Source organism: Monodelphis domestica, chromosome 6 (assembly GCF_027887165.1).
Source record: "Monodelphis domestica isolate mMonDom1 chromosome 6, mMonDom1.pri, whole genome shotgun sequence".
NCBI lineage: Eukaryota > Metazoa > Chordata > Mammalia > Didelphimorphia > Didelphidae > Monodelphis > Monodelphis domestica.
In genome coordinates this window covers 125,738,800-125,757,456 of record NC_077232.1, presented here as the reverse complement: position 1 = coordinate 125,757,456, position 18,657 = coordinate 125,738,800, and the positions used below count along the sequence as shown (strand labels likewise).

At 39.6% G+C, this 18,657-nt stretch overlaps 1 protein-coding gene across 12 annotated transcripts in view; it reads right to left on the bottom strand.

The window, feature by feature from the left end:
- Positions 1–1,074: 1,074 nt before the first annotated feature.
- The window catches only part of TBC1D1 (TBC1 domain family member 1), a 341,861-nt gene continuing 324,278 nt past the window's right edge, over positions 1,075–18,657 (bottom strand). For all 12 annotated transcript variants that reach the window (XM_007496571.3, XM_056802524.1, XM_007496573.3 and 9 more), the window contains 2 exons: positions 11,853–12,026; positions 1,075–1,619 (listed from right to left, as the gene is read on the bottom strand). In XM_007496571.3, coding sequence (XP_007496633.1) covers positions 1,413–1,619; positions 11,853–12,026 — 381 coding nt within the window. In that variant the 3' untranslated portion in view covers positions 1,075–1,412. The remainder of the gene's footprint in view (positions 1,620–11,852; positions 12,027–18,657) is intronic.

The following is an 18,657-nucleotide window of genomic DNA, read 5'->3' as shown; positions in this document are numbered from 1 at the left end:
CAAAGGTTCTTTCCAAATTAACCCAGTGAGGGGCAGAAGGAATCTTCTGGGCTTAGGAGAGATGTACTGTGCTTTCAGAATGTAAACGACCAGGAGCCATTAAATTAAAGCAAAAAGGGGAAGTGATTTAACTTCCACTGCCCCTCGCCAAACTTAATGCTTTACACAGTCAATATGTTCTTTTAGACCCGCCTTTGGGAGGCCCTACACGATACCACGATAATCAAGTATCCAGCGGTATTTTCCACACAAAGTATATTTTTACCCTGAGAATATTTTCATGACGAGGAGCCCTTTGCACATAGAGAGACCAAGTTGAAAGAAGGCATGTATCTAATTCTGTTACCTTTTTTGAGGAGAAGTATAGGGGGAAGGTTATACAACATGGTGGAAAGGATGCTGAACTTTGAGTCTGGAAAATTCAGTGTAAGGCTTGACTGTAAAGGTACTACTCATGTGACAATGGGCAAACCATGGAGCTTTTCCGAATTTGTTTTCCGTCTTTCAGATGGCAATAGGACAGTCGTGCGCTTTGTCCACCTCCAAGGGCGGTGTAAAGGCTCATTGTTCTGAGAGCGGTGGAACCCTTGAAAGGCAAAAGAGTTGCCCATCACATCTGAAAGCATCCGAGATGCTGTTTTCCAAGGAATGGGATAGGCACAAATGGAGGGGGCCTTAGGCTGCGTTACCTGGTCCAGCCATGCATAAATAAATAAATGGCACCCTGGAATAGGGCTACAAACCCACCGCCCAACGCTGGAAACATTCATCAGCTCTGTGGGTCAGCAGTACTAACGGGACATTAATAGTCAATGACAACAACAGAAACCCCTTCAGTAAAATAGGTTTATAAAAAATGCCCACCATCCCCCTCCCCCATAGGAAACGTTAACCAGGAAGTCCAAGATGGTGGAGTTTCAGGAAAGCCGTGTGCCGGCTATGCCGTAGCGGGGCAGAGACGAGGGACGAGAGGTTACCTGGAGGCCGCCGGGGCGGCTCCACCACGCTCCCTGCCCGAGTTTGGCCCCTTCTTTGGCCCGCGGGGACACTGAAGCACAAGGCAGGAATGCGGTGTAACAGGAAAGTGCATTTATTGATATCAAAGGGCTCTCGTCTACCTAAATCTTCAGAGTACGTAAGTGGCATGGATGGGGACACGGGACTTAGGGTCTAAGGAAGAAGAAAATAAAGTAACTGAACATCTCTCCCTCCTCCCAACTTTTAGAAAACTGCCCTGATGTTCGGTGAGAAGCCTTCGCGTGATAACAAAAGCAAGAGGTTCCTCCCTGAGCAACGCGTCTCTACATCCCACTCCTCCGCCTGCGTGGCTAGGCTAAGGCAAGGACGCCGGCGCCGTGCTTCCCTCGGCCCTCTTGGGGGAGCTCCTCCAGGCCGCTGGGGGCAGCCGCTCCTCAGTGACCGTCCTCTGTGAGCTCCGGCTGGGCGGCACCCAGGTCGCCGTTCCCCAGCTGGGCGGCCTTCTTCCGGAGCTCCTCCACGGTCCTCAGAAGGGCCGACCTCTCCAGCTCTAAAGCCAAGGCCGTCTGTTTCAGTCTGTTCTCATTGGCCAACAGCATCTCGATGGTGCCCTCAAGGCTCTGGATCTTCCCATTGGCCACCTGGAAGGGGAGAGAAAGAGTATCATCTGGCGGGAGAAGAGAGGGAGCCCCGGCTGGCCGAGGCCACGGCACGAGGCCCCTGGACACGGACACCGGTCTGCGCAGAGCGGCAGACTGCACGCCGCGCTGGCGAGCAGCTATCTGTCTTTATTTACCGCTGCCATTTGCTTTCTGGGTTAGCTCAATTTATGGGGATGAAAAGATTTTATATTCACACATTCAACAGCTGAAATGACTTTTTAATTTTTCAAACATGAATCTCAATGACAGCCAACCTTCATCTGGCATCATAATGATATCAGATGTTTCATATAAAGGACTTTTCAAAGTAAATGAAGATTTACTCCTGTAAGTACACACTTGAAAACAATCAAAGTCAATTTTGATGGAGAGCTTTCTAAATTGTATTATACAGCTCTTGCCTTTAGAATCGCTGATTCTGGGGGCAGCTGGGTGGCTCAGTGAATTGAGAGCCAAGTCTAGAGATGGGAGGTCCTGGGTTCAAATGTGACCTCAAAGACTTCCTAGCTGTGTGACCCTGGGCAAGTCACTTAACTACCCCCACAGCTGAGGTCTTACCACTCACTCTTCTGCCTTAGAATCAAAATAGTATTGATTCTAAGATAGAAGGTAAAAATTATTAAAAAAGAATTTTTTTAACCCACAGATTCCTCCCTAAATAATTCCTTTTGTTGGATCATTTAGGACCATGATGAATTAACATATTGTGCTGAAGCCCTCTGTGCTGAGTCCTTTGAGAGCACCTGTGTCAGCTTTTATAAGGGTCCTTCCCTCCTTGCTGACCACCCCACCACTACTGATTTTGTCAGTTATCATACTATCATTATTGCTTTTTAAATTAAGAACGAGAAAGAAAATTAAATATTTGTGCCATAAGTTCATATATTACATTTATACATGTTTAAAATATATTCTATGTATATTCTCTCTACATATATATTTCCCTATTCAATGCACTTCTATATACAAATGCCAGAAAAGGGGTTATATACGAAACTATGAATCTAGTACAGTTTACCAACATGGCCCTATTTATATCTATATCCCCTTTGCTCTCTTCTGTACGGGTGACGTCCAAAAATGTACAACTTATTCTGCACATAAGAAGTGGGAGGAATGCTTCTCTGTCAGTCTTTTGGAGTTTTGACTATTTAAATAGTTCTCCTGGTTGTGTTCACTTCTTCTTTGCATTAGTTCATACAAATATTCCCAGGTTTCTCTGAAGTAATAATATTCCACTTATATTCATATGCTATAATTTTCTTCCGTCATTCCTCAATTGATGGTTATCTACCTTCTTTTCAGTTCTATACTTATTAAAAATATGTTTGTGCATCTAGATTTTTTAAAATCTCTTTGGGGTATATGCCTAATACTGCTATCACTGGGTTAAAAGGTACGAAGAGTTTGGTGACTTTGGATGTGGGTCCAATTGCTTTTCAGAATAGGCAGACCACTTGAAAGCCCCCTCAACAGTCTATTAGTGTGACTGTCTTTCCTTATTCCCTTCAACAATTACATTTTTCCTTTTCTGATATCTTTACCAAATGAAGGGTGGGGGATAGAACCATAACTTGTTTTAATTTACCTGTTATTAGATCACTTAGATCACTTTTTCACGTAGTTGTTGATTGCTTGAATTTCTTCCCTTGAGAACTACTTGTTCAAACCCTTGGTCATTTATCTATTGAAAAATGACTCTTGGTCACTTATAATATCATTGCCCTATATATCTTGGACTTTTATCAGAGAAATATGCTGCAAAGTTTTTCCCAGTTCACTGTTTTCCTCCAGTCTTACTGAAGTATTTGTTTATGCAAACAATTTTTTTAAATTTCACATTGTAAAAGCTACCTGCCTATAATTCTTAAATTTGTTTATTTGGATAATTATTTGGATTTATTGTGGCATATCATGGGGGCTCTCATCTAAGCCTAATTTCTGTTAGACTATCATATTTTCCAGTTGTTTTTTCAACTGGCCTCAGTAGTTTTTGTCTCTCGTTTTATTAAACACTATGCTGCTTTGGTCTAATTGCTTCTGGATCTGTACTTAATCTGTTCCACTGATCAATTTATCTTTTTTTTAAAGCAGTACCAAATAATTAAGATTAGAGTCTATTGAGGGGGCAGCTGCGCAGCTCAGTGAATTGAGAGCCAGGCCTAGAGATAGGAAGTCCTAGGTTCAAATCTGGCCTCAGACACTTCCCAGCTGTGTGACCCTGGGCAAGTCACTAACCCCCATTGCCCAGACCTTACCACTCTTTTGCCTTGGAACCAATACACGGTATTGATTCCAAGATGGAAGGTAAGGGTTTAAAAAAAAAAAAAGATTAGAGTCTATAGTACAGTTTGAGATCTAGCATTACTAAGTTTTCTTGCTTTCTGCCTTTTTGCCCCATTATGTCCCTTGAGATTTTTGAAATTAATTCTGTTATAATTAGGTCTAGTTCTTCTATAAAGTAATTCTTTGGCAGCTTGGTATGTTAGTGAATCTGTAAATTAATTTAGATAGTATAGTAATTTCAGTTATATTCCAGCCATAAGCAATTGACTCCTCTCTAGTTCATCCTTTAATTCTTTAGAGTTTTAGAGTTGTATTAATATCATTCCCATGTGTCTTGGTAAGTGGAATCCCAGATTCTCTGTACATTCTGCAGTAAATTTCAATCAATTTTCCCCCTTTCCTGCTAGGTTTTATTGATAATATACTGAAAGGCTAACAATATTTATGGATTTATGTCCCACTATGTTACTGAAGTTATTATTTCCATTAATTTCTACTCGAATTTCTAAACCATAATCATCTGCAAAAGCAATAATCTTGTTTCTTCTTTGCCTATATTTTTTTGCATAAGTTATTTTTTCTTGTACTGTTACAGAAGACTTTCTAGAAGTATATCAAATATTAGTGGAGACACTGGTCATAAACTGTTCTACCCTTGTCTTACTGTAAAGGCCTCTAATGATTTCCCATTAAAGATGATCCTAGTGCTTGGTTTTAGATAGTGTTTAACGTATCATGGAAAGGGCCATTTATCATTTGGCATTTTTAAAATAAAAAAGCTGAAGCTTGCTTTTGATTTACTGATAAAATTGCATGACTTTAATTTTTTTATTTCTAATATGATCTATTACTTGTTAATGGTTGTTCTAATATTGGCCTAATCCTGTGATCCTGGTATAAACAAAACTCAGTCAGGGTCTATAATCTTTTTAATGTGCTACGTTAGCCTCTAAGTTCACATTTCATTTAATATGTTTGCATCAATATTCATTAAAGAGAAGGGTTATAATTTTCTTTCTCTGTTATAGATCCCATTTGTTTCACAGAAAGAAACATCAGCATTCTTATACATTATCCCTTTGGATCATCAAATGATAAGCATTTATTAAGTGCTTCCCTATGTGCCAGGGACTAGGCTAAGCACTGAGGACACAAAGACAACCATGAAAAATTCAATGCCCTCAAGAAGCTTACGTTCTTTTGGGGAAGACAGCATATACGTGAATAATACAAGCTGATACAAAATACACACTTAGATGTAAAATATGTACGAAGTCAATACAAGGTTGAAAGGTAATGTTTTTTTGTGGGGGTGGGGGAAGGGGAAGGGGGGCACTAGTACCAACCTTTGAAGGGGAGTCAGAAAAGGTTTCACAGCAATCCTAAGAGGCAAGTAGGAAGGGCAGAAGGAAGAATTATTCCCTTTTTTACAAATGAGGAAATTGGAGATGAGATGTGATAATTAATCAAGTCAATTAGAAGAAAAATGTGTATGTATATAATAACAGTATTTGAAATGAAAAGCTTGGAAAGAATTCTAATCAATGAAATGACCAACCCTGATTCCAGAAGATGTATCGTGAAGTATTCTTTCTCCTGCTCTTCAGGTGTTGGCTCCAAAGGGCAAATGGAAGCATACATTTTCAGACAAATATGAAAATTTGTTTGGTTTGATTATGCAAATTTGTTCCAATTTGGGGATGGGTGGGGAAAAGGAAGGGGGGACTGATCAAAAGAACTATGAAAGAAAAGAAAAAGACAAAGATATTGAAACTATTTTTACTGTGCAGAAGAGAACAGAAAGTAGACCAGAAGGAAAAAAGCTTTGAAAATGACATGTTAAGCTTATTATCTCTTCTTATAAGGTAAAGCAAGTTATGCATACATAATAGATTTGAAGCCTCACACACCATCTTTTTCTGTTCTACTCTGTACTTATTTATTTATTTTTTTTAACCCTTACCTTCCATCGTGGAGTCAATACTGTGTATTGGTTCTAAGGCAGAAGAGTGGTAAGGGCTAGGCAATGGGGGTCAAGTGACTTGTCCAGGGGCACACAGCTGAGAAGTATCTGAGGCCAAATTTGAACCCAGGACCTCCCATCTCTAGGCCTGGCTCTCAATCCACTGAGCCACCCAGCTGCCCCCTTTACTCTGTATTTAAAATGTTTGTTTTATTTGGTGCTGGCATGGGCATTGTACCCCCTAAACTATAGAAGGGTTTCAGGAAAACCATAAGCAGGGAAATCCTTTGCTCCCTTCCATCCTTGTGCCTCCTAGCCCCAAACATCTGATAAGGATTATCTTCCTAGGATAGCCTTTAGATTTGAGCTGGACAGAGAGACACACCTCTTTGATTCCATCAAGCTGTATCTCAGACATCCATCTGTCCTCTAAACTGTGAGGGTCACCCCCATGCCTTCAGGCAGACCCTGATCAGATGGCCAACCCCTTCCACCACCCCCCCCCCCGGTTCACCTCAAGCCCCCCACAACAGGGCTACATTCAGAATAAAAACATTTAAAAACCATGTTTGAAATGAGGACTGAGCGGCGTTCCTACATGTAAAGTACATGTGGTTTTCTAAGCAACTATTCTGGCTGCTCAGAAACTTTTTTCCTCCCATTTCCGGGTTCTCAGATATGATCTGTATTGTTGAGATTATCGGGTTAAGTCAAACATTATTCTACTTCTTCAAAAATCAATCTAGATCTTTAAAACTTCATTCTGTTTGGCAGATCTACTTCTCTTTAACTCTGTATGAGTGAAACTACTCATGAGTAATACTAGAAATATAAGTGAAACTGTTCCTGAGTAATTCTAGAACTATAACTTAAATTAACTGTAGGTGGCTACTAAAGTTTTAGAGGGCTGGACTGATTAATGTTCAACAGTAAGTTTTTGATAAAAATAATTAATTTTTAAAAGCCAATGAAGCTTTTAGACCCTCACTTTCTCATACATAAAGTGAGGAGACTGGATTTAGATAAAGTCCCTTTCATCTCTAAACTTGAGGTGCTGTATATTTACATTTATCATTAAATTTGATCACATCAAGTTGGTCCCACTGTTCCAGACTATTAAGATCTTCCTAGATTCTGATTTTGATACTTGTAGGATCCACTTTTCTGAGTTCTGAGCCCTTTGCCCATTTGATAAGTATGACATCTTATGAGAAAGCCAGCATCCTATTGACACACCTTCTTTCTTACCACCCACAGCAGGGATTAGCTTAACCCATCAAGAAGACAAAGCTGCCGCTGGGGCCCGATTGGCCTTGGTTTCCCTGTTTTAACTGTGTCTGGGAAGTTCATTCCCTCCCCCTCCTGGAGGGTTGACAAGTTCATCAAGATTCCTCAGATGCAACGTCTGGGGGCAGGGACTGACCAGGCTTTTGGAGGAACTCCCAGAGGAAGCAGGCAGGTAAGGAGGGAGAGGAAGAAGTTAATGGAGAATAGGTCACATGTGGTCAGGTAACTTTAGAATAAGGATGAAATTTTAAACTATGATTGTCTACCCTTTCTAATAAACTTTATAAAAATTATAACTGGGTAGAAATATTAATTTAATTGTAACATAACATTCTGATCATCCAGGGGCACAAGAATGTTCCAAACACATCAGGGGGTGCCTAATATTAACAATATATGGGGTACTGATACAAATATAGATGAACCAGAGCCATTCCCCAATAGATAGATAGTTTCTCAAATGTCACATTCCACTTTCTCTCTCGGTGCCTTTGCTCACAAGCTATTCCTCTTAGAATTCCTAGTGACCTTCAAAACCAAAGTGCAAACTTGCTAAACAAAGCTTTTTCCTGATCTCCCAGTGACTAGTGTTTCCCCCTCCCTGTATCTCAGTGCATACTTAATAAATACTTGATTGATGAATAAAAGGATGGCATTGGCCTAGGAGTCAAGAGAGTAGGGTTCTAGTTCCAGGTCTGCCATGAAGTAGCAATAGTATTTGAACCTTGGTGTCTTCCTCTGTAAAATGAAGATTTTGGACAAGATGACATTCAGTACTAAGCACAGTGCTGGGCACATAGTACACGTTTAATAAATGCTTATAAACTGATGGCTTCTTAGCTCTAAGGTCCTATGACATCTATGGATAATAACTAAACTTCTTACTAACAAAGTAACATTACATACATGGATATGCTTTCTTTTAGGTTAAATAAAATAAAACTTTATGTAAAATCTACATCAGAAAGTTTACCATCTCAAGGAAGGGGATTGTGAACTTTAAAAATTATTCCACCCTACTCAGACAGTACTTTAGGGGAAGATAAAGTTGTAATCTCCTGATCGAACAATGAAGGTACTCAGTTCTCACCTTATAGTGAAGTTAGAACTTTAAGCTAAGTCTATTTTTAGTATCTTAATACAAAAAGATGTTAAGCACCTATAAAGGTTAAATTAATCACAAAAAAGGTCAAGTAACTAACAAAAGGTGAACTTAACAAAGAAGTGTGAAGTAGCTCAAAAGATATAATCTAACCAGAGAAGGTGAGAACTAAAGAATGGGCAGTCTTGGAGAAAAGTATCTGCTGTGATTGGTAGACGTGAAAATTGAGGGGAGGCGACACAAGAGAAAAGAGCTTTAAAAAGAGGATGTAAAGGCCAGAAGGGGGCATTCCGACATGCAGGCATGCAGATATTTGGGCACTGACTCGGAGGAGTGACTGGAAGACAGACACCTGGACTTCTTTTTAGACTGTCACCGTGATGAGTGATAAGACTGACTTCCCTTTCCTTTGACTCTCAAGGAAAGACTTTGGCCAAGGTCTTTAATTCCTGCCTGGCTCAGCCTGAGCTGGAGCAGTTTAAATTAACTCTTTCTTCTCCCTCTCTCTTCTCCTTAATTCCTTCTCTCTATATTAATTAAAATCACCATAATTTCCAGCTAACTTGAGTATTTTATTATTTGGGATTTTCCCTGGAGACCAATTAAATAGATTTTAAGTTACAACACTAAAATTATCCTTACAGAATGGGAAGGAAGGGTGAGAGAAAATTGAGAACTCAAAAAAATTTTTTAATGTTAAAAATATTTTTACATGTAATTGTGAGAAAAATATTATTTTAAAAAATACAGATTAAAAAAAAAGAAAACTTCAGAAAAATGCTGTTGTTCCCACTCACTAATCAGTATCTAGGCCTTTTGTGAAAGGTGCACTTTCCTGAATTGCCACCCTCACAGAGTTGTCACAGTAGAGAAGAAGCAGAAAGACATTCCTGCCTACATTTCCATGACACCCCAGACACATGAACCTATTCAAATGAAATTAACCCAAGGCTTCTTTCAATTCTAGATGTTGGTTTTGTTGAAAATGACTCCATGAGCAGAACCAGGAGAACATTGTACACAGAGACTGATATGCTGTGGCACAATCAAATGTAATGGACTTCTCTACTAGCAGCAATGCAATGATCCAGGACATTTCTGAGGGGCTTATGAGAAAGAATGCTATCCATATTCAGAGGAAGAACTGTGGGAGTAGAAACCCAGAAGAAAAACAACTGCTTGATCACATGGATTGATGGGGATCTGATTGGGAATGTAGATTCTAACAGATCACCCTAGTGCAAATATCAATAATATGGAAATAGGTCTTCCCAGTGGAATTGTGTGTCAGTTAGGGAAAGAGCCTGAGGGAGGGGAGGGAAAGAACATGAATCTTATAACCATGGAAAAATATTCTAAATTAACTAATTAAATAAAATTCACACACACCACACACACACACACACACACACACACACACACGGAAGAAAATGGCTCCATAATGCCATATTGTAGTGAAATAAATGTTTGTTTTGGGGGTCATCTTAAACTGCCACCCCAAATGCACACAGAGACTCACAGGCTAGCTTCTCCTCTTGACCCTTAAAAGCCCATTGTGGGATCAGAACCTTATCATTAGAGTCCAGGATCTCTGATGATATATTTCAGGGGTTCTGTAGCCCAAGTATTTATAGGGTTTTTTGTGCAGTCAGAATAGCTCATTCCTTCAAAAACAAATTAATTACAGAAATCTGAGTTAGGATATGCCCTAAGGAATGTTTTTCAAATTGTTCTGGAGCTTCCACAAACAACAACAACAACAACAAACCACACACACACACACACACAACAAACCACACACACACACACACACACACACACACACAGAGTGTCATTTTGGCCAATGTCTGAAGTTTGCTTGAAAGAGGTAGTCCTTACAGTAGATTTGATTTTTTAGTCTTTGAGACAACTACAATCTTGGTTCATCTGTTTTCACTGATAAATGGCCATCAGCCAAGAGAACTGATTTGAATTACAAAGACTTGGAATAAAACTCTTAATTTACTTCACATACACTTTTCAGATTATATAAAATGTCCCCTAAGATTAAAGAAAAAGATGCTTTTCCATAGGAAGCTTCTCACTGATGTGGAAAACCCCTTATATAATATTAATACCTCAGTACATTTGCACAGAATTTTATGCTTTTCCCTTGTGTTTTTATGACATGATCTTATTTGATCTTCACAAGAATCCTGACAGTAAGTAGGATGGTACTATCACTCCCATTTACACAAAAAGAAATAGATATTAAATGACTTGTCCAAAGCTACAGAACAAGACACCAGCAGAACTTAACTATTACCCAATGCCAACATACTAGACTCTTTCCAAAATGTCTATTCAATTACCAAAAAACCCAAGCCATGGATTAGGTGCAAGGAACTATTATACAAAGCTGTGATAAACAGTTCCTGTACTCGGGCAGTTGATAGTGCTGTATGAGGGATAAAACACATGCAGGTTAGCCATGACATATATAATAACCATGCATGACAAGGGCATCAGTGCGGTACAAGATAAAGTGCCAGGTGAGGTCTAAGGAGAAAAACCTCCCAAACATTTTCCATCTTCATTTGTCCCCTCTCTGTGCATCATGGCTAATAGCATATGATTAGAATGGAAGCTTCTCAAGGTCTATGGATCAATACGTCACAACTATATCAAGTAAATTAGACAAGTATTTAGGAGTACCTCTTACATATTCCACCAAGCCCTTTATATTTTCTTCAGGTGCCCTCTGAGATAAAGAGCTCTGACACTAACACCTGGTTGACTAGATTAGCTCTATTCTTGGTCTCTCAACAAGTTGATGTTTCCCTCTAGATTGTTTTGGTTTCTCTCTCAGGAAACATAATCTACTAGCAAGCACATCTTTAATGGTCCCTCCCCTTGGAGCCTTGGTTTATCTTTGGGTGAGTCGGGGAAGGGTAACTATAGGAATAGCCAAGTTTGGGGATGTTCTGGCCGTAGCAAAGACCAAGGAGCCATCTCACCTAAATGTGGCATCATTTGCTCCACAGATGTGGACTAATTATACTGGGGTATTTTTTCCCTACCCTGACCTTCTGTCTTAGAATCAATAGTGGGTAATGGCTCCTAAGCAGAAGAGCAGTTGGTAATGGCTGGGTAGTTGGGGTTGTGACTTGCCTACTCTGTGCCAGGGTCACATAGCTAGGAAGTATCTTGGGCCAGATTTGGATCCAGGAGCTTCTCTATCAACTCTATCAACTGAGCTATCTAGCTATCCCCCCACCCTCCCATCCACTCCTGGGGTAGTTTTCTTCTTTTTTTTATTATCGATTTTTTTTATTATTATCATGCAAAATACACTTCCACATTGGTCATTATTGTAAGAGCACACTCATACAAAACCAAACCTCCCTAATAAAACCATAAATACAATGATATGAAAGATGTTTTGATCCGCATCCATCCGGGTCCATCCTTGGTTTTTAAACTAATTTTTGTAAATAGATATGGGTGAAAAAGGTCTTGTGGCTATGAGGGAGTCTACATGGACACCTTTTCTCAGGTGTGTCAATGAACAATAATGTGCTTCACATCCTCTTACCTGCAATTCTTCCAAGAGGTCAAGGTTCTGTTTCCGTAAGCTGCTGTTGGTCTTTTCTAATTTGTCCATTCTTTGGTTGTCACTGAGTGGAGAGGAATCGATAAGTTCATCCTGAAGCACGTGGTATTCAACTTCATAAGCCTGTAGCTGCTTGGAGATGTCCATCTCAAACACCTGAAGCATACAGAAAGGGTGTCAGGCACCGAGAAGAGGAGGACCACACAGAGGCACTCGGGTGATTTCTCTGAGCCAGCATTTGCTAAGCATTTGTTGCATAACTGTTACAAGTGGATAGGATTGTGTTTAAGCTTAGCATTCTCTCTCCTCACCACCTCTTCTCTCCCCTATTTGGAACCTAGCACAGCTATGCACACACATTTGATCACTGTATTAAGTGTATGTGGAATGAATGAATGAATGAATGAATGAATGAATGAATGAATGAATGAATTCTGAGTGTAGTGATAAGCTCTAAGGGGTATTTACTAAAGATAGTCTTTTAAAGATGCTTTCTATCCCTGATGAACTTAACCATTTGGATTAGTTATCTATGGAAGCTTATGAAAAGACATAATACCTTCTACAACTAGAAAACAATTTTAAGGCACCATACAATAAAATTTAAGAGATAGGCTCAGGGGAAGCTAGGTTCAGTGGATGGAGAGTCAGGCCTGGAGACAGGAGGTCCTGGGTTAAAATCTGAACTCAGATACTTTCTAGCTGTGCCCCTGAGCAAGTCCCTTAATCCCCATGCCTTGTCCTTACCACTCTTTTGCTTTGGAACAAATATTTAGTATTTTTTCTAAGACAGAAGGGAAGTTTTTTTTTTTTAAAAGAGAGGTAGGTTCATGTTTCTATTACCAATTATCCAAAAGGCAAAACCTTTCTCAAACTTTGCTGGAGAATCATTTCTCTACCAGATAAATTATGCTTTTAGAGCCTGAAAAGTCATGCTAGTTTTTTTACTCTCAATGTCTATACCCTAAAATTCTACCACAATGGGTTTTTTAAAAATGAACCATGCTCCCATTCACACTGTTACTGGGTCAAAGTTTAATTATAGTTCATCATCAGGAGAATAGCTATGTAATGGAAGTGTTTACTGAAAGACCCTCCTTGGACCACAAAAATAAAAAATGCAAAAATGGATACAGAACCCAAATGTCACCCACATAGATGAGTGAATGAGAAACAATGCTTGAGTTGTCCTCCTTCCCATAATAGTAATAGTGATGGGAAAAACCACACATTAGAAAAATAACCCCAAAGCATAGAAGTTAATCAGTTGCTCATTGTTTGGTCTCTCTTAGAAGACAGTGTGACTTGGTGGAGAGAAGACCGAAGGGACTCAGGAGACTCTGGGTTTTTTGCTACTGAGGCTATTTTTCCCCTCCCTTCATTGTTTCCTTGAAAATCATAATGTAGTGGTCGCTCAAAGCCCAGTGAAGTAACGGCTTGAATATATTTGTAGTTTGGGATTTCAATTAAACTGGGTTTTCTAGGAGGGTCCCAATATGTTATTCGGAGGATGAATTTACACAGTGAAGTTAAGGTTAAAAACAGTCAGATGTATTCACTCTCACTGCTATCTCTTCTCTCATGTAGCAGCTTTAATATGGACACATCATGTGAGAACGTGTTCTAGTACCCTTTGAAGCTACATGGTCAGCATTGGGAGACCCAGAATACCAAAGATGTTCATTTGATCTTCCTATATGGATAACCATGTTTTCTTCTCCTTGACTCTTTACTTCTGAGTTTTTAATTCAGAAAATTATGTAAATCTAAGAAACCTAATTTGGCACATAATCACTGACATGTACTTAGCTGAAAAGAAATAAAATACATTACAATTGTATGGTATTTTAGTTTTCAAAGTACTTTCAGGTACACGAGCTTATTTGCCCTCACAACAACTCTGAAATAGGTTGGGGTAATTAGCCCTATTTTACATTTAAGGAAAATGAGTCTCAGAGAGGTTAAGTAGCTGGCCTACTATTCCAAGGCGAGTAAATCAGAATAAAAACTCTGGCCTGCCTTCTGACTCCCACCCCACCAATCTTACCCCTACACCACAGTAGTCTTTTATTTTTACTGCAGATGACAAAGAAACCACATTCTGTCTCCATAGGTAATTCAATTGAAGTCAACAAGTATGCCCCCAGACAAAGAACCTAAATGTTCAAGAATCTAATTTGCCATTTTAGCATAACAAAAAGCAACTAATGGATCCCAGATCTGGTCAAAATTATTTAAATAGTTTCAAAACATTCATCTCATTTAAAGAAAGAAAATCCAATGTTCAAGAATCAGACCATACAAAACAGATGACCTTGGGCAAGTTCTTTCAGTGAATTTGGTACCCAAGGGTCTTGGTTAAAAGCCCAGACCTGCCAGTTTCTCTTTGGGAAACCTTGGATAAGGCACTCAAACCTCTCTGTATCTCTGTTTCTTCATCTGTAAACTTGGGGTGGGGATGAGGAAAGATGACCTAGATGACCAGTAAGACATCTGAATTTAAAAAGTTGAAAAATAAAAGAATTCATTGTAAGGCTGCTTTAAATAATTTACTTCCCAAGTGCATATAGATATGATTCTATCTGCAAAAATTCAATTCACATACAACTTTCCAAGTATGCAGTGACTACAGGAAATAAAGACAGGGAGAAATCTTTTGCGTGGTATGAAGGTCAGCTTCAGATTCAGGAAGACCTTGGTTCAAGCTCTGACTCTGCCCTGTACTGGGTGTATGGCTAAGAGTAAGCAACTAACCTCTAAGCAAGTTACTGACTAACTTTTTAGGGTCCTAGGCAACTTCCCATACCTAGCCCAGAAGGTTGCTACTGAATAGCACTGGTGAAGGGAATTTACATACTAGAATTTCTCTCACACTGATGAAAACAAGTTCAAACCTCCCTTCTCTGTCTCTAAATCTATAATGAAATGCCTCTCTGTCTGTCTTTCTCCTTATAGACATATGCACCTACAAAGATGCATATACACACATGCACATATCTCAAATATTTTTCCCACCAGAAAGGTTTATTTCAAATTACCTTCTAGCTTGGAAAGTCTTGGCAACAAAACCTTGAGCATTTATGTAGACTGAAGACCTGCTAAGGTTAATGGCTTTCAGCTGGCCCCAAGGCCTCTCAGCCCATCATTAATCCCTAGGAAGTACCCTAGGCTATAATCATTATTATGGAATTATATCATTACCTCCTGACTGCCAACTCTGCTGTTGTCCTGGTTTTAGCCATTATAATCTAGATTCTCACCCCCCCTCCCCAAACCATGGTAATATATGTTAAGATTCTCAAAGGCAGCTCCATCCCCAGGACAATACCTCTCATTTACACTAGATGTTTTATGAAAGGATGGCTCTTCGTGGAAGGACACAAGTGGCCTATTTCAGGTCTCAGAATCTTTGCCACCAGAAAGGAAGACTGGTCAAGGGATGAAAAGCAGGTTCCATTAATATACTAAATCAAAGCAGCAAAAAAGAAGTTGAAAAACAAAAAAGAAATCCTACACCAGAGCTAGAAGGGGTAAGTCATATTAATGTGAGCATTCGGCAGGACCTGTAGCCATCTGAACGATCATGAGCTTATTGAAGTGAGTGCATAAGGATGTCATGGGATCTTGAAGTTAGAGTTGGAAGGGTCCTTATAGGTTATCTAATTCTTAGGGTAGCTAAGCCATACAGTGGATTGAGCATTGGACTTAGAACCAGGAAGACTCATCTCCTTGAGTTCAAATTGGGCCTCAGATACTTCCTAGCTATGTGACTGAGCAAATCACTTAATCCTGTTTGCCTTCAATTCCTCATCTGTAAAAGGAGCTGGAGAAGGAAATGGCAAACCACTCCAGTGTCTTTGCCAAGAAAACTCCAAAATGGGGTCATGAAAAGTTGGCCTGATGTGAACAATTCCGCCCCCCCCCTTTTTTAACAGATAAGGAAACCGAGGCCCAAAGAAGTTAGCTGGCTTGTCCAAAATGCCCGAAATATTAAGTGACATGGTCCGGATCTGAACTCCAGATCTCTGACTTCAAGATGAGCATTCCATTCATTGCCTCAAGGTCTTATATAAAGCTCTTCTCAGCTCGCTAATATCTGAAAGCAATGAAGTATCAGAGTAGTTTTGTGGGTGTTGTCTTTTCTTTCCCCCATTCCATCTTTTAAAATGTGGCACAATTTGAAGTTAACCAATAGCCCGTAAGTTCCATGCTTGGCTTTCCTAAGTTTTTCATATAACTTGCAGATACTTGGAGCTGAGCACATGAAGTTGACATTTCCATTTGTTGAGCCTGTCATAAGGTTCTTAAGGTCCCAGTTCCAGGTTTTCAGCGTTGCCTGTGAAAGATAACAAGCTATCCATTTTTAATGGCACAAACAGTCCCAAAGTTATTTTGTCTGTGCATCCAAGACCTAAGCTTCTTAAGACTGTATATTTAATATGATAGGTAACTCTTTAAACAACTATCCCATCTGTATCCAAGCTTTTGGACTTGGGCATAGCTATGGCTAATGGTTTTGTTTTAATAAAAAAAAAAAGAGTACAAAAAGTATGCAGAAATATTGGCTTTATTCCCATTTCACAAAGCCTCTGATATACCTTTTGTTTTTCATCTCTATGTGTCTGACACTTTTGATTCATGACAGCTGACCATTTTAAGCACAAGAATATTTCTCTTTCAGTCTCAAATCATCGTTAATCTAGAAGAAACATGAAGAAATTATGACAAGGAAAATCCGGGGTCCTTCACTAGACAAGATGCATTTGCCCCTGCCTGATCTTTATCTAATCTTTTTATTTCATTTTTATTTATTATTATTAGTTTTTAAACCCTTATCCTTCCATCCTAGAATCAATATTGTGTATTTGTTCCAAGACAGAAGAGCAGTAAAGGCTAAGCAATGGGGGTTAAGTGACTTACCCAGGGTCACATAGCTAGGAAGTGTCTGAGGGAAAATTTGAACCCAGGACCTCCTGTCTCTAAGCCTGGCTCGCAATCCACTGGGCTACCCAGATACTACCATGTCTGATCTTTTTAGAAGTGCCCCGATTCACAGCTGCTCTTGGGCTTCTAGGTGACAGCTGGAGGGTTCAGCATAGCTTTTACAAATATCTGTAACTGGCATTGGGAATCATGCTCTTTCTCCTTCTGGGCCCAGATCAGGCCATAGTTCCTTAAGGCTCTGTGATCTATAGAATGAATTAAATAGGGTCATGGCTGCCCTTAATGGCCACCCAGAAACTTCCAGCTGGTACAAGCCCATCTGTGTGGTGTTCCTGACCCCACAGGAAGTCTTGCACCTGTCTGACTCCATGGGTACAAAGTACCATTGGAAGAGACTCTGGGAATACGAAGGAGGAATAGGAAGAGTCTAAAGAAAGTATTAAGTTTCTAGCCGGAAGCTGGGAAAAAGAGCAAGAAATGGCAGACTTTCTTTTCTTGCTCTAAGTTTGGGTCCCTGTCTGCTTTTTATGAAGACTATTGAGGGGGTGGGGGAGAAGCCTTGTGATTCCCTTTGAATAGCAGCTCGTCATACCACAGGGGCTTGTGGGATTAGAGAAAAAAGAACAGTCACTGGCCTCTAGGTTTGAAACTAGTGACAAAACTAGTCACAATTTTCAGCTCATGACTGATGCATTAGCACAAATGATGACAAATAAAGGAAAGGAACAGAAGAGGAACAAAATAATGTGAATAAAAGGAAAAAGGGACACAAAATGTGGACATGGGCTATAGGGCTAAAATACAAGGAAACTACCTGATCTGTGGCACTTGAAGGTTTACAAAGCACTTCACCTACATTATCTCACCCAATCCTCACAATAATCCTGGGCATTAATTAACTATCATTTTCTCTATTTTGTAAATGAGTAAACTGAGTCACAGGGAGGTATAGTGACTTGTCATTGTCATGCAACTATTAAATGTCAGAATCAGGATCCATGTCTCTTCTGATTGCCAATTTGAATTCTTTCCACTATCATACTCTTTTGATAAATAGGAAAAAAAATTTTTTTAAATAGGGTGGATCTTTTCACTTAAATTTAATCAAAAGGTATGCTTAGCAAGTAGACAACTGAAAATGGCATCAACAAATTACCATCTTTTATCAATAGGGGAATAATAACACCATTCCCAACTTTCTCAGGTCATGTTCGCTGCTTTTGCTTTTTTACTACTTGGGCTAACACAACATATGAAAAGAATACTTCAAACTTTAGCAAGGCACGCCCTACAGAAGATTCCTATGAATTTCCCTGCTTTTTTTGGTTATTGCTGTTCTTTCTCTGTTCTACCTGATTATCAGAAGCCAAGAAATACTGGAATTGAAGGAATTGTCTCAGTTTGTTCCCTACTCTGCTGCCATAATTTCCTTTGGAAATAAGTAAACTTCAAAGAGCTTAGTATCATTAGGGATGGGTAAGCTGCTGGCAAGTAGAATGCAGGCTAGAGAAATGTTCTAGAGAAAACCTAGAAAGAAGAGGCAAGGCCAAGAGAAGAAGGAGGGAAAAGGGAGGGAGGGAGTGAAGTAGAGATAGACATACACAGAGAGACGGGGGAGAGGGAGAGAGAGGGAGAGAGAGAGAGAGAGAGAGAGAGAGAGAGAGGGAGGGAGAGCTCTATGTTGCAAATATTTATCATCTTTTCTTTTTCTTTACTATCTAGTTTCCACTTCAAATTCCCATCACTCTAATAAGAGTTCTTAGTTCACAAGAGAGAGGAAATCAATCTTTCTCTCAAAAAGGCTCAATAAAACCATTCCAAAATCTTGGCATTCACCAGCATA